Source organism: Nicotiana tabacum, chromosome 7 (genome assembly GCF_000715075.1).
Source record: "Nicotiana tabacum cultivar K326 chromosome 7, ASM71507v2, whole genome shotgun sequence".
Classification (NCBI taxonomy): domain Eukaryota; kingdom Viridiplantae; phylum Streptophyta; class Magnoliopsida; order Solanales; family Solanaceae; genus Nicotiana; species Nicotiana tabacum.
Window position 1 is genome coordinate 161,914,714 of NC_134086.1, and position 16,544 is coordinate 161,931,257.

At 35.1% G+C, this 16,544-nt stretch overlaps 1 protein-coding gene and 1 long non-coding RNA gene across 3 annotated transcripts; both read right to left on the reverse strand.

Annotated features, from left to right (window-relative positions):
* Positions 1-369: 369 nt before the first annotated feature.
* Positions 370-4,989, reverse strand: LOC107818725 (uncharacterized). Of its 2 annotated transcripts, XR_001655498.2 has the most exons (5): positions 4,657-4,989; positions 3,691-3,739; positions 2,062-2,177; positions 1,211-1,276; positions 370-1,032 (listed from the first exon to the last, which is right to left on the reverse strand). It is a non-coding gene; the product is annotated as an uncharacterized LOC107818725 (long non-coding RNA). The 2 variants fall into 2 exon arrangements; XR_012711407.1 differs by having other exon boundaries at positions 370-1,276.
* A 329-nt stretch (positions 4,990-5,318) lies between these two features.
* Positions 5,319-6,629, reverse strand: LOC107818724 (expansin-B11-like). Its single transcript, XM_016644765.2, has 4 exons — positions 6,441-6,629; positions 6,134-6,249; positions 5,760-5,941; positions 5,319-5,680 (listed from the first exon to the last, which is right to left on the reverse strand). The coding sequence occupies exons 1-4, from the start codon at positions 6,592-6,594 to the stop codon at positions 5,356-5,358; spliced, it is 777 nt and encodes a 258-aa protein (XP_016500251.1). The 5' UTR covers positions 6,595-6,629; the 3' UTR covers positions 5,319-5,355.
* Between the last annotated feature and the right edge of the window lie 9,915 nt (positions 6,630-16,544).

Consider the following 16,544-nt stretch of genomic DNA (forward strand, 5'->3'; position numbering starts at 1 on the left):
TGTCATGAATTTCAATTTTTGCATCCCATTTTTTAGGAGACAAACTAGGAAATTTGATAAATAACAGCAATGTATATTTAGAAATAAATTTTTTATAAATTTAGTTGAGATTGAATAGATAATTTTCAAGTATATATGCATAAAAATTAATTATATGTGGTATATTACAAAATCAATATTTTTTATAAGATAGAGCTCTGAGTAAATTGCATTATATACGTAAATTCCCTCTTTTTCTTTGATACAAATGAATTGCCCATTTGTGTTACCCTTCAAGCATCAAGAATCTAAAGTTCAAAAGTTTTAACTAACACACAAAGAACTCAACTTCTGTAGTCACATAAAAAGAAGAAAGGAGCATCAAGAATCTAAAGTTCAGAAAAAATAACTATTTCAAAGACTGATGAAACACCTTCAGTAACTAATAAAAACTTAGATGTGTAGAGTCTCATAAAAGAAATAAATCTAAAGTTCAAAACTTTAGACTATTTCAGCAACGAAACAATGGAAGTAGCTTACTGCAAAAAAGAGTAACAGTCATTGCGTCTCTTATGTGATCGCTGAAGAGTTCAACATTTCATTTTGAGGTATCTCCGGCTCTTACTGAAGTCTTCATCATCTATGTCAAATCTGACTATTCTTAAGGAGTCTCCAAATCTCTTAGTCCTCTTACTCATCTCCTACTCTTTCTATTCCTAGACAAAAAGATATTTTCATGAAAAATTCCAAGAACAGAACCATTTCTTGAAGAGGCTGTCTTCCCTCAAGATTCTGTCGCTAAATATTTAGCTTGTAAAGAGGCTCAATTGAATGTCCAAATTAGGAAGTTCATCTTCATCCTCTAACTAAAAGTTGAGGACAACTTTCTATATTTTTTGCGTCTCTGTCGCTTATTACTATCATACTCTTCTGATATGAATTTTCAAGTTGATCAAAATATGGAAACCATACTGAAAAGCTCTGATACAAGTGAATAATGCATACTGTAAAGAACTCGGACTCAAGCGCCATTTGTTAATCCACATCGACCCACTGGTACACAGTTTAAAGAAGAAAAAATAGAGTTAGTCTGATTTGATACTGCAACAATGATTAAAAAGAGGAGCGATTAAGAAGGAAAAATGAAAGGTGTGATTAAGATGATTGAAACTCCAATACATCTTCAAGGGCAGGATGACCAACAAATGTTGTTGCTAGGCAGAGAGCTAACCATCATCTTGTTGAATGAATCTTGCAGCAAAAAGGATTTCCCTTGGTTTCTATACCTTATTTCTCCCTGCACAAGGAAAAAGTAAAAATCTATTTCATACTCATAAAAGGTGCATATCATCACCCTGCAAATGCTCTAAGAAACGTAAGGAGAATCCTTTAAAGTCATGAAGCTTGAAAGAGAAAACAACTTCTGTAGTTTGTTTGAGCCTGCCATTTCAAATACCCATTACTTCAATATCCTCCATTGGGAACAACGGATTTAACCCCTGCTTAGACATCATGTGCCTAGAAGAGACACAGAACGAATAAGATATTAAAGGTAATAACAACTTGACTAATGGCTGCTGGAATCTTGATTAAGGAAATCATATCAATATATTGAGACTCACAATATGTTGGAACAAAATACCGCATCTAGAATTAAGTCATTCCAACAACCAAGTAAATCATTGTCATCAATCATTTTGACAGTAAGCTGGGGAGGATGTACCACTTTAGCTATGAGTTCAATTGGACCCATAACTTTCGAAGCGAATTATAAATTTATGTGTATAACGTCACTAAAATTGCAATATATAGTAGACATGAACCCATAACTTAATAAGTATAATAGGTTTAATGCTAAAAACCTTAACGGTTGAACCCATAGGGTTTTAATTCTGGATCCGCCTCTGATAGTAAGGTAAGTCTTCACTACAACTACAGTCATTTGTGGTAACAACCATCAATAACATTATCATCCTTCTCAATCTTAGCCGTTAAAAAGGCTTGAAAAGTTCTTTTGTTTATATTTATTCAAAAGGATGAAGGTAAAGACTCTAATTCAAGGACTGCTAATCTAGAATTTACCATTAATATGAGAAGTCATATCTTCCAGTGAATTTCTCAAATGAAAAGCACCAAATATCCATTTCTCTTGTCTTTAGTAATTCTTATTCTCCACTTTTGAGCTCATTTTAAAATCCCTGACAGTAGAAAACATATGGAGAAGAAAAAATTAAGCATCAGCAAGAAAACAAAAAAATTGCAACACAATGGGCAATCTTTCATCTTAGAATTCCCCTTTTTTTTTTCTCTGTCTAAAGAAGATCAAGTTGGTAACAAAGTCATATATTGTAAAACAATTACAAGCTCTCTTTATAGAAGTGATTACTTTTAAGGTCTTAAAGGATTTTAGAGAAAAGAACTTTAGCAAGACAAAGAGAAAAAGATATCAACATGTCTTCTTCTGTTTTTCATTCTTACTCGTCCTTTCTCAATTGGTGAAATAGTAGAAAGACGGTAAAGATAGAAAGGCTAAAAGATATTTAGAAAATTCAAATCTTTTAAAGTAAGGAAGAATGTATATAATAATAGAAACTTGCCTAAAAAGGAATGCACCCTTGTTTCTTATGTCACTATTAATTTTTCTACAATTAACAAAAGGCCAAAAAAATTAAAATCTGCAATCAGTTGATGGTAAAAGTATGCAGTCGGCTTTTTGATAAACATTTGAATCAAATGAGTAGTAAAGTATATTGCACATATAGATATGTTGTCTAATAATTTTGTTTTCGCATTAAAGACTGGGATTAGTTATCTATAATGTGATACACGATAGCATACAAATGTATGAAAGAATATAGAGATTAGCAGGGAGTGAACAAAATTTAAACTTTGGGGAAAAAGAACAGGAAAAAGAAGGTAGAGAGGGTGGAGTATAGAGAAATTCGGCAAAAGTGGAGAGAAATAGTGTAAAAAGAGAATGAAAGAGTATGAAATATTTGGAAGGATGTGGAAAGAGAGTAAAGAATCATTATGGGAATAAACTTATCTGTATGTGCATGAAAATAGGGAGTAAAGAATCGGTGTGGGAAGAGATGGCTGGGTATCTAAATCAGTTTGTTAGTATTATGCGGAAAGATATGTTGATCGGCAGTGAAATACCAAGGTAAAAAGGCGGAAAACTATAGAGGGGGAGAAAATGCATTTCTTGCTAAGTGGGAATGTCATGTAACCGAGTGTACGTCCCTCTCTCTATATACATTACAGATTATAATAAAACTGACTTGCTCCAGGTAAGGGTGTCTTTTGGAAGGGGGGAAGAGGACTTGGATAACAGCGAGAAGGCAATAATACAATAAAATTGGTAAAATTCAGTTCATGGCCATCATAATTATGCCGTGGTATTTTTTTCGTGATCATTACAATATTGTAGCAATGTTAAATACCTATGTCACTTCAAACAGCACACAAAAGTGTAGAGAAGATGAAAAAACTATATGAGTAAACTATAATCTTCATTGAGATGTTGTCGAACTTCGTTACCAAAAAGATAATAGCAGTCCTTCAGATAAAATAACTTCGTTCGTTATTCATTAGGCAAATAATAATGGTAATAGTATTTAAGAATATTTAGAGCAGTAGTTACAAATTGTGCAGAAACAATAGTTATGAATTGTGCATAAATCTCAGTGGCGAAGATTATCTGGAGTGTACCTCAATCTCGTAACAGCGTTTTGTCTTCGCAATCATAGTGTCCCCACACCTATAAAATTAGATTGGCCAAGTATATCAGTATCTTCACCTTGCAGAGGCTTAAAGCATAGATTTATTTTTGGCTGTATGTTATTCTTATATTTGCGGTACAACAACAAAACTGAAGCTACTTTCATACTTCCTAATTAAATGCAATAGTTGAAATGTTGAGTCGACAACAGTAGTTGCTGATTCAAGGGGCAAGAAACATCATTTTTTTCCCAATAGAATTATACATATATCAGTTACTTATGATATTAAAATTATGTCGTTGAAATTTTTTGGAATAGAGTAGGCAAATAAGATTACAGTACAATTGCGCGAACACACGGGAAATTGTAAAATAAATGAAACTGATGAAAAAAAGATTACAAAAAAAAAAAAATTGCAGTGAGGAGAAAAGAGAGCACTCAGCACATTGGCACTTCGCATAAAAGAAAATACTCAATTCACACACAACATAGAGAACAAATAATTAACTGGTAGCATACAGAAGCACGAACCCAAGTTTCAAGGTTCCATTTTATTCTCATAAAGCACATAAAAATAAAAGCTTTTTTTTGCAATTTAAACCTGAAATTACACCACATAACCGCTTAATATACACATTTGTTTCTTCCATAATCCTTCGTTAGGTACTCATTAGGCCAAGAATAATGGTAATAGTATTTAAGAATGTTTAGAGCAGTAGTTACCGAATGTGCAGAAACAGTAGTTATGAATTATTTCTATCAGTTCGAGAGAGAGAAGGCAATCCCCGACGGGTTCGAACAACGTGAATGATATCATTTATCAATTACTAATATATTTGACGTCAATTATGCTCTTTCATGTTTCAATAGAATTAGAGTAGGCAAATATATCAGTTGATTAGATTAGAATTGCTAAGCATAATTGGTAAAGATTAAGTTTGAGAGAATTACATACCGACATTGTTGATTCCGGGTGCCATGTATAGCATTTTTTCAAACAGGTCATGGGTGTAAAAATAAAAAGGAAGAGAGAGGTCTTAAAGAGATGGAGGAGAACAGAGAAAGCGAAAGAGACGGAGGAGTACGAGAAAGTGAAGGGGATGGAGGAGTACAGAGAAACTGGAAGAAAACAGAGAGTAAAGAATCGGTGTGAAGACGCGGCTGTGCATCTGAAGAGGTTTGTGTTTTTTGAGAGTTTTTTTGTTGTTCGCGCAGAGGGAGTATCACTTTTAAAATGCTGTGTAGAGGCAGGAATTGGGATTTGCTGCTGAATTGGAGCGTCACGTCGCCCGGCTTAGGGCCCTTAATTATATATATATATATATATATATATATACACACACACACTGAATTATCCTGAATTTATAATTTTTAGCTGAAAATTTCAGGACAAAATACGTACTAACTAATCTCTAAATAGCAGACTTAAGAATAATTGTTCGTGTACTTCCCCCTTTCTTTTTTGCTTGCGAGGATCATACAGTAAGAGGGCAACAAAAAACATTAAAAAAATACAAAAATAAAAAAAATAGGACATTTGAATAATAATATTTGAAAGATAAATTTTATTAAACTCCTAAAAGGAGAACATTTCAAAGTCATTTTTGTGACATTGATTTTACTCATTATTTTTGTGTTGTGTTGAAGAATACAATCAAAAATTGACATTGGAATTGTAGGTTTGTCCAGGTTTCCAGCCAACAGGAATGACATTGGGAACAGTAAGTTTCTTATTGAACTCAGTTGTGAGCCTAATAGAATATGGAGCAGGTTGTGCTGAAGGGTTAATATTAGTACTCCATGTTGCCCCAAATACATGATTCATAGTTATCGACTGTGTAGATCTTGCTGGCACAAGCTCCACTAAATTAAGATCACCATCTCCATTTTCAAACTCTACATTTACTGATAAAAAGTTAGCATTAGATCCTGGATCCACCTTGAATGCTACATTTGTGTTCTTGTATACGCACGGTACCCTACAATAACAAGTACAACTGCTTATAACAAATATTCTTTGTGTTGTCGGTATATAACTTTATTCACAAAGATACGTACCTTTGGTAAGAGACTGCAATATTTCCCATATTACGTAGCGTGTCAGCTTGTCCAGGCTTGGCCATTGCTCCCATGGCAGTTCCACTTAAATCAAAATGAACAGCACCGGAACAGCTAGGGCATTCATCTGTAATGGTTACAGTCACTGGGTTTCCTGAGCAAGGGCCTAGATTACATTGCACCTATAATTGAACAAGATGTACACGTCATGAGTATATAACATTGACGAGGCAAATTAACGAAGTCTTAGACATTAGTGCAATTTATCAAAGGATTTCACTCTTATTAACTGTTAATTAGTGCATTTTAATATATTGTAACATGTTATTTGGAAGTGACGAAAAACTAAATTATGGGCAAGTAATAATATGGACCTGGTAGCAAGCTCCGCAGCCTAAGCCTTTCCTGAAGAGAGGAGCATTTCCAGCAGATACAAAGGAATTATATGGGGTTTGTGATACAGCATTTGTATATCCACAAGCTCCTCCATCTTGCATGACAAAATAAAAATCAATTTTATTGTCCAAATAATAACAAACCTCATAAAAACAATTAAAAAGATCAACTTTAATTACCCTGGCAGTGTGTCGATAACAGCCTCTAATATAAAGAAATTAACGGAAAAAATATCGTATGCAAATTAATAAAAAAATTTACATAGAGTATAACATCATTAATTACCACTTCCTGCTCCATTTGGAGCACCATAAAATGTTGCTACAGCTGGCTGAAAACCAGCTAAAGATGCATTGAGTGATTTAACATGTGTGCAAGTGCATTGTTGAAACAAACATAGAGCTAAAAAGGTGATAATGAGATGGAGATTAAAAGCCATAATATGCTTGATTTACTAGATAGAACAAGAGTTTATTGTCCTTAATATTTTTTCTAATTGCTTGGAGAAACTCTATGGTATGGGTGCTCCTTTTATAGTGGAGAAAACATAACGCTTACCAAATATTAAGGAATATTTGATATCTAAAAGATATTAATGATACTCCATGTTATACTGTAGTTTTACTTACCATAATGGCAATATATTAAAACTAATTACCAAAGAAGTATATATATAAGTCTTAATTAATGGATATATAGTAAGTTAGAGCTAACCATTGACTAAATTATCTTACACAAAGAAGATCTTGCTAATTTACCTAGGTTCATTAAGGGATGATAACTACTTACTATTTCACATGAAATTATCTAGCTCGTTGATCACTTGCCAATATTTTTTGATATATTTTATCTATTCTATCAAAAGATCTTGAGAATTATTTTCTGAATGCTATGATCTTTAGATACTCTTCAAACCCTGATATTCTGTTAGTTTAGCACATCAATAAAAGTATAAAATATGTGTACAATGATAACCACACGACTATATATACGTACTAACTCTTCATGAGTAACTTATTTTCAGAAACAAATTTTCCTTCAATAGTAGAAAATATGTGTACAATGATAGATTATGGACAAAAGGTAATAACAATATGTTTGAAATAGTAAGTCAAAAATTTTAACATTTTCAGATTTAATTGAGAATAATCTTTAGTTTTGTGCACAAAACTTACTAATATTACTCCGGATCTTATCATTCTCAAACCAGTCGAATTAGTGAACAGTTTATTACAAGTTTCCAACTATCTCATTTCCACTAAAAGTTACCGAATTTCTTATCTTATTGTATGAAGTGTGGCAAGAATGTAAAACTTAAAACAAATTAGATAGAGAAAGTATGGAGCTAGTGACTTGTAGAGGCCCATTAACTCAAACTCAAACAATGATACCACAATAAAGCCCATCACATTGTCTTACTGGATTCATTGACAAGTAAATTACACCAGGTAGCCACTTTAAAATGCTATTATTTAGGAATTAGCATGTGCGTTCTGAATTTCAGTATTTCAGTTTAATATTTTAGGACAAAAAATATCCTAAATTATTCTGAAGTTATAATTTTTAGTTTCAAATTTAATAACAATATAATTACTGGCTAATCTCTAAATAGAATCCATGAGAATAGCTATATGTGCTCTTGCCCCATGACTCATTGGACTAATACAGGTATAACTCTCCCTGCACTTCGAGGCATTCGCACAAATGGTCTTTTTTTTGAATTTATTTAAATTTTGTCCCTGTTTGTCATTGGGTTACATTGTGTGCAAAAAGAAAAGGAAATCCAACTTCCTCTAAAGACAAATTTAACCACTAATCTAATGGAGGCATCTAAATTTAAAGAGTGGCCTTAAAAAGCCTTAATGGAAAAATCCAACCAATTCCTGTTCATCTAGCAAAGAACCCCAAGAAGTGGATTTGCTTTCTATCTCCCTAAGTGCTCTCCCTTAGTGACTACATTAATATTTGACATCTCCAGAACAAAAAATAAAAAAGTTTCTTCCCTGTACTAACTAAATTTTCATTCGCACTAAAAAAGAATTTTGAAATTGTGTTAAAAAATAATTTTGAGAAGTAAAAGTTGTGTTTGGATATGCATTTTATTTGAAAAAAATTGAAGTTTTGGAGTAAAAGAAAAAAATTCACCCAAAAACTGCCCTAAAGTAATTTTTGGGAACTTGAATTTTTCTTTTTTTCAAAAAACTGATCATATTCCATGAACAAATACTATTTTCAAATTATTTTTGTAAAAAAAATACCCAAAATATATAGCCAAACCGGAGTAAATCAACATTGGTAGATATATTTTTGGGTGTATCAATTAACAGTTGAGTACTTTTAAGGGGTGAAAAGTGCATTTTAGGGACTAAGAAGCCTAGTTCATGTTGGGAGAAATTGGTTATAGACAATCCCAATGTTCATATAGTTGAACGTATTGGTCCACACTCCAAGTATTTTTTTCACATTGTGTTTGGATGATGATACAGAAATAGAGTCATTCGAGCCACTTGAGGAGACAAGGAATAAGGAACAAGATGCGTACATTCTGGAATTCTTCTTGCCAGAAAGTCGGGAATACACATCTCATCTAAAGGCCAAAAAGTGTAGAATACTACATTATTTTATTGGGCCAGTCAGATTCGTTCCACCACCCCAGGAGCATGATCATAGAGCAGAATCAAAACTTGGGATCCAATTCATAATTTCAAAGTGGAGGCAGAAAGTGGTTCACGTCGTGCCGCGACGTTAAATCAAGCATTTTTTGGTAGGCAACCCAGTTTTAGTGCTTTTTTTTTAAAATTGTATTATTTTTGTAGTTTCGATTTTTTATCTTCTAGGAGCATGAAAAGCAAAGCTATTGGAAGGATGCAACATCAAACCAGATGGTTGGAACTAAGTGTGAGGTACCCGCACGAAGGACCAAGCCTGAGAGAAGTCTGATACCTCATGAGCTGCTAGTGCTTCAGCCTTTGGCCTACCATGGAGTTTTTTTTAACCTCTTATTAGGTTGGTGTGCATTGGGGACAATGCACAATTTTAAGTGTGGGGTAAGGAGATTGTCTGGGTGACTTTCTATGCTATTTTAGTTGTGTTTGTTTAATTAATTAATTATTTTTTTTTAATGGATTTAAGTCTAAAAAAAAGATTTTCTTTGTAGGTAGTGTAGTAATTCCCCCTTGGTTTTTCTGTGTGCCGCGATTCTTTTTCAAGGGTTTTGTTTGAACCGGGTATAGCTAGCTTTATTTGTTTAGGAGTAGAAGCTAGTGTGAGATGAATTAAATTACAGCGATATCTCTTAATTTTGCTATGCCTTGAGAATAGTTTGTACTCTGGTTGTAATGCTTATGCTCAGTTTTTGACTCTAATGTAAGTACCTTAAATCGTAGATTCATAAATTTGCTTGACTGCTTTGACATGAGTGTCCTGATAAAACAATCCTGAGTGAGTTATATGTCATGTCTGTGTGAAGTTTGTATGTACTCAGTGCATTGCATTTGATGTCAAGAACTTGCCCCGTGTGTGTGCAAATTGAAATAGTAGCTTTGTTTAGTCTTGAAAGTGATATAGGCATTTCTTTGTTGAGCCAGATATGTATATTTTTCCCGCCTAATTCTTATGTATCGTAGTTAACCCCCTTGAGCCTGTAATCCTGTTTCGTTGACAACCACATTACAAGCCTTACCCCTTTGTTTGAAAACCATATATTTGAACCTTTTAACCTCTCATGAGCATTTAAATTGTTATGAACTTTGTAAAGGTTAAAGTGCGGGGTGGTTGGTGGGGATTTTGAGTGGAACTAATGAAATAAGGAGAAATATGCACTGTGTTGAAAAAATAAAAGCCACTTGAATTGAAAAAGAAAAAAATAAATAAATAGTTGTATTATTGAGAAAAATATTCCTTGACAATTGTGACTCTTGATGTAATTGTGCTTAAAGAAATATGGAGTTAATATACATTGAGATGAATGTGGAGTTATGGTTTAACATAAGTGTGGAGTTTGAATGTTAAAGTATATGTATTAAAGTGCCTGCATTACAACCTATCCAAAAGTATTATTTAGGAATTAGCAGTGCGTCCTAAATTTCAGTATTTCAGTTCAATATTTTAGGACCAAAAAAATCCTAAATTGTTTTGAAGTTATGATTTTTAATTTTTAATTTTAGGACAATATAAGTACTGGCTATCTTTAAATAGAATCCATGAGAATGGCTATATGTGCTCATGCCCCATGATTCATTGGAATAATACATGTATAACTCTCCGTAAAAATTGCACGGTATAGCCAGTTTTCGGACTGGTCATTCAAAATAGCCAGCGTTTACGAAGTCAATGAAAAATAGCCACTATTTGCTGCAACAAAGACCGGTCCAGCATAATATACTGGAGTATGGTTTACCTGTGTATAATATACTAGAGACTGGAGCACCGGTGCTCCAAACTCCAGTATATTATACTGGACAATTATACTTGCTGGAACTCCAGTATATTATGCTGGAGTTCTAGTGTACTTATGCTGGAACTCCATCATATTATGCTGGAGTTCCAGCATACTTATCCTGGAACTCCAGTATAATATGCTGGAGTTCAAGCATACTTATGCTGGAACTCCAGTATAATATACTGGCGTATTTTCCGGGTTTTGAACAATGTTTTCGCTCAGATTTATCTTTACATGAAAAGTGACTAAATTTCGATTACTTTTAAAACTGGGCTATTTTTAACGACCAGTTGTAAATGTGGCTATTTTTGAATTTCTCCCTAACTCTTCCTGCACTTCCAGGCATTTGCACAAATGGCCATTTTTAAAAAAAAATTATTTAAATTTCGTTCCTGTTAGTCATTGGGTCACGTTGTGTGCAAAAAGAAAAGGAAATCCAACTTCTTCTAGAGACAAATTTAACCACTAATCTAAGGAAGGCATCTAAATTTAAAGAGCGGCCTTATAAATGCCTTATTGCCAAAATCCAACCAATTCCTGCTCATATAGCAAAGAACCCCAAGAAATTGATTTGCTTTCTATCTCCCTAAGTGCTCTCCCTTAATGGCAACATTAACATTTGACATCTAGATCAAAAAAATAAAAAAGTCTAACTAAATTTTCATTCGCCCTAAAAAGAATTTTGAAATTGTATTAAAAAATAATTTTGGGAAGTAACAATTCTGTTTGGATATGTATTTTATTTGAAAAAAAAGTTGAAGTTTTGTGAGTGAAAGAAATTTTTCTTACCCAAAATGCCCTTAAGCAATTTTTGGGAACCTAATTTTTTTTTTCCAAAAACTGATTATATTCCATGAACAAACATTGTTTTCAAATTATTTTTGTAAAAAAATACCCAAAATCTATAGCCAAATCGGAGTAAATCAACATTGGTAGATATATTTTTGGGTGTATCAGTTAACAATTGAGTACTTTTATAGGGTGGAAAGTGCATTTTAGGGACTGAGAAGCCTAGCTCGTGTTGTAAAAAATTGGTTACAGAGAATAGGAGTTATCAAAGCTTGAGGCGTGTCAAGGACATTGTCCTTAAATATATTTCCCCTACACAATAAAAAATGAAATTAGATGTATCCCCAGGATTCAACATATTCTTCCAGTTATTAAACTGGAACAGAACTAGCAGAAAATTTAATAAAGAAACCCAACATAGAAGAAGAAGATTTAAAAGGTTGTGTTATAAAGTATGTCTTTAGCTCTCCAAAGACCATATTTATATAGACATTGCTTCAAAGACTAGTTAATGGCTAGTTTGACTCTATTAAATATAAAATAATTTACTAAATAATAAGTAGATATAAATAATACTTCAAAGAGAAAAGATTTTTCAAACCAAGATGGATATTACTTTTTGAGATATCACTAGTTTTCCAACAATCCCCCACATATCTCAAAAGGGATATAAAAAATAGTAAATAAATAAAAAAGACAGTATAATTTGATGGATTTTGGATATAATGAATTCATCTGGTGTCTTGTGGACTATGAACCAGATATAGATAAAATACGATTTAACTTACAGAATAATTGGTGAAGTTGATAACTTCTATGAACCAAAAATTCTTGTTGTAAGCTAGGGATCTTATTCATCATATTACACCCCCACAATTTATGTTGTTATTCTATTATTGTAGATCATGTTTATCGCTCGTGTGTGGTTTCTATCGGGAGCCTTGAGACTAGTATAGATCTCCTGCTTCTTGATATGATGGATTTTGATGTTATTTTGGGCACGGATTGGTTGTCACCTATCATGCTATATTGGACTATCACGCTAAAACGGTTACCATAGCCATGCTGGGGTAGCCCCGATTAGAGTAGAGGGGGATTCATGGCCTTTCTACCAGTAAGATTATCTTATGTGAAGGCTCGGCATATGGTCTAGAAGGGATGTCTAGCATATTTGGCATATGTTCGTGATTCTAGTACGGATGTTCCTTCCATAGATTCAGCACCTATTGTGCGTGAGTTTCCAGAGGTATTTCCTGTAGATCTGCTGGGGATTCCACCCGACAGGGATATTGATTTTTGTATTGACTTGGCTCTGGCACTTAGCCCATTTTTATTCCATTATATCATATGTTGCCACATGAGTTCAAGGAACTGAAAGAGCAGTTGCAGGATTTGTTTGATAAGGGATTCATTAGACCTAGTGTCTCGCCTTTGGGTGCACCCGTGTTGTTCGTGAAGAATAAGGAAGGTTCGATGGGGATATGTATAGACTATCGGTAGTTGAACAAAGTCATTATCAAGAACAAGTATTCCTTGTTGAGGATTGATGACTGATTTGATCAGCTTCAGGGTGCCAAACTGTTTTCGAAGATTGATTTGAGGTCTAGTTACCATCAGTTGAAGATAAGGGTATCAGATGTCCCTAAGACAGCTTTACGGACTCGATAGGGCATTATGAGTTTCTAGTGATGTTATTTGGCTTGACAAATACCCCAACAACATTTATAGATTTGATGAATCGGGGTATTTAAGCCTTATTCGGATTCTTTTGTGATCGTATTCATTGATGATATCTTGATCTTCTCCCACAGTCGAGAGGGGCATGAGCAACACCTTCGAATTGTACTTCAGACTATGAGAGATAGTCAGTTACATGTCAAGTTTTCAAAGTGTGAGTTTTGGTTGGACTCAATCGCCTTTTTGGGACATATCATATCTGTAGAGGCATTAAAGTGGATCATAAGAAGATTGAGGCAGTTCAGAACTGGCCTAGACCTACTTCAGCTAAAGAGGTTCGGAGATTCCTAGGTTTGGCAGGGTATTATCGCTGGTTCGAAGAGGGATTTTCATCCATCTTAGCCCCATTGACTAGATTGACCTAGAAGGGTGCACCATTCAAGTGGTCGAATGAGTGTGAGCTGAGCTTTTAGAAGCTTAGACTGCTTTGACTACAGCTCTAGTGTTGGTATTACCCATGGGTTCGGTATCCTATACGGTGTATTGTGATGCTTCGCATGTTGGGCTCGTTGTAGTATTAGTGCAGGATGGCAGGGTGATTGCATATGCGTCACGACAGTTGAAGGTTCACGAGAAAAATTACCTTGTTCATGACTTGGAGTTGGCAGCCATTGTTCATGCATTGAATATTTGGAGGCATTACATCTATGGTGTGTCGTGTGAGTTATTCACAGACCATTGGAGTCCACAGTATTTGTTCAAGCAAAAGGATCTCAACTTGAGGCAATGGATGTGGTTTGAACTGTCAAAAGACTATGATATTACCATTTTATATCATCCTGAGAAGGCCAATGTGGTGGTCGATGCCTTGAATAGGAAGGTTGTGAGTATGGGTAGCCTTAAGAATATTCCAGTTGGTGAGCCCACTAGAGTCATATGTACAGACCTTGGGCAATCACTTCATGAGGTTAGATGTTTCCTAGACCAATCAGGTCTAACTTGCACGTTTTCTTGGTTTTCTTTGTACGAGCACATTAGAGAGCTTCAGTATGATGACCCTCATTTGCTTGTCCTCAAGGACAAGGTACAACACGGTGATGCCAAGAAGGTTTCTATTGGGGATGATGAGATTATACAGATGCAGGGTCGGATTTGTGTGCCAATGTGGATAGGCTTCGTGAGTTGATTCTTGAGGAGGCCCACAGTTCATGGTATTCCATCCATCAAAGTGCTATCAACATGTATCAGGATTTGAGGCAACATTATTATTGGAGAAGGATAAAAAAGGATATAGTTGTAAATGTAGCTCGATGTTTGAACTATCGGCAGGTAAAGTACGAGCATCAGAGGCCTAGTGGTTTTCTTCAGAGGCTTAAGATTCCTGAGTGGAAGTGGGAGTATATTACCAGATATTTCGTTGTTAGGCTCCCACGGACTCAGAAGAAATTGACACTATATGGGTGATCATGGATAGGTTGACCAAGTCGGCGCATTTTATTCTGGTAGTAGTTACCTATTATTCAAAGCGGTTGGCTGAGATCTATATCCGCGAGATTGTTCGTCTGCATGGTATGCCGGTGTCCATCATTTCTGATAGGGGTACTCAGATTATATTGCACTTCTAGAGGGCTGTACAACGTGAGTTAGGAACTCGGGTTGAGCTGAGTACAACATTTCACCCAGACGGACGGATAATCTGATTGCACCATTTAGATATTGGAGGATATGCTTCCCTCATACATTACACATTTTGGGGGTTCTTGGGATCAGTTCTTGCTGCTTGCGGAGTTTGTCTACAACAATATCTACCAATCGATTATTCAGATGGCTCCTTATGAGGCACTATATAGGAGGTGGTATCGTTCTCCATTTTGTTGGCTTGAGCCGGGAGAGGCTTGATTGTTGGGTACCGATTTGGTTTAGGATGCCTTGGAAAAGGTCAAGATGATTCAAGATCAACTTCGCACAACCTAATCTAGGCAGAAGAGTTATACCGATAGTAGAGTTTGTGATGTTGCATTCTTGGTCAGAGAGAATGTTTTGCTCCGGGTTTCACACATGAAGGGTTCGATGAGGTTCAGAAAGAAGGGCTAGTTGAGCCCTAGGTATGTCGTACCTTTTGAGATTCTTGAGAGAGCGGGTGAGGTGGCATACAAGCTGCATTGCCACCTAGGTTATCAGTAGTTCATCTGGTGTTCCATGTGTCTATGCTCTGAAAGTATCACGGTGATCCATCCCATGTTTTAGTTCTCAGCTTAGTACAATTGGACAATTATTTGACTTATGAGGAGGAGTCGGTGGCCATTCTAGCCCGGCAGGTCCAGAAGTTGAGGTCTAAGATTTATCCTTCAGTTCGAGTGTAGTAGAGAGGTCAGCCGATCGAGGCAGCTATGTGGGAGTCCGAGTCCGATATGTGGAGTAGATACCAACACATTTTCACCAGTCCAGGTACTTATCTATGTCCATTCGAGGGTGAATATTTATTTTAGAGGTGGAGAATGTGATGACCCGATAGGTTATTTTGAGATTTAGCCTATATTTTCGTGTTTCGAGACCTCGATTAGCTTCGTTTAGCATTTCTCAAATTGTATGCTTAGTCCATGTCTTATTCCGGAAAGTTTTTATGTGAAAAATGAAAGAAAATGTGAATTTTTGCCTTTAAAATGGTTTGAGTTGATTTACGATCAATATTTTGTGTAAATGGACCCAAATCGGTATTTTCGCGATCCGGGTGGGTGCATATCATGATTTAGGACTTGGACGTATGCCCGAAATTGAATTCGAAAGTCCCTAACTTGTTTCAACTCATTTTGCCGAAATCTAGCATTTCTTTAAAAGTTGAGAGTTACTAAGTTTGACTGTAAGTTGACTTCATAGCTAACAGGTTTGGATTTTGATGTTGAAACTTGGGATAGTTCCATATTACTATTTGAAACATGTCTGCAAAATTTAGTTCAATTTGGAATTGATTTGACATGATTCGAACGCTTAAATGTGATTCAAGTGTTCTTGAGTTTCACTTTGAAATTTCATTCATTTTGAAGATCAATTCATAGATTTAGATGTTATTTTTGTGATTTGATTGCGCGAGCAAGTTAATGATATTATTACACTTGTGTGCATATTTGGTTTGGAGCCCAATGGGCTCAGGTGAGTTTTCAGATGTGTTTTGGATGAGTTTTGCAAAGGAAAAGTCTGCTGGTGCAATACCAGTTATGGTGCTCTATTTCAGATCTCGCAATTGCGATCCTCGATTTTGCAAAGAATTTTTCACATTTGCGAGCATGGGTTAGGTTTGGTGAATCTCGCGTTCAAAAATTTGTTCGCATTTGCGAACTGTGGACTTTCACTTTTGTAAAGGAAGTGTCACATTTGCAGTCACTGACCATTTTGAGTCTACTTTGCAATTGTGAAGTTTTTGGTCGCATTTGCGAAGGTGGTGAGTTCGCATTTGCGACTTCTTCTCTTCTTTGACAGGGTTC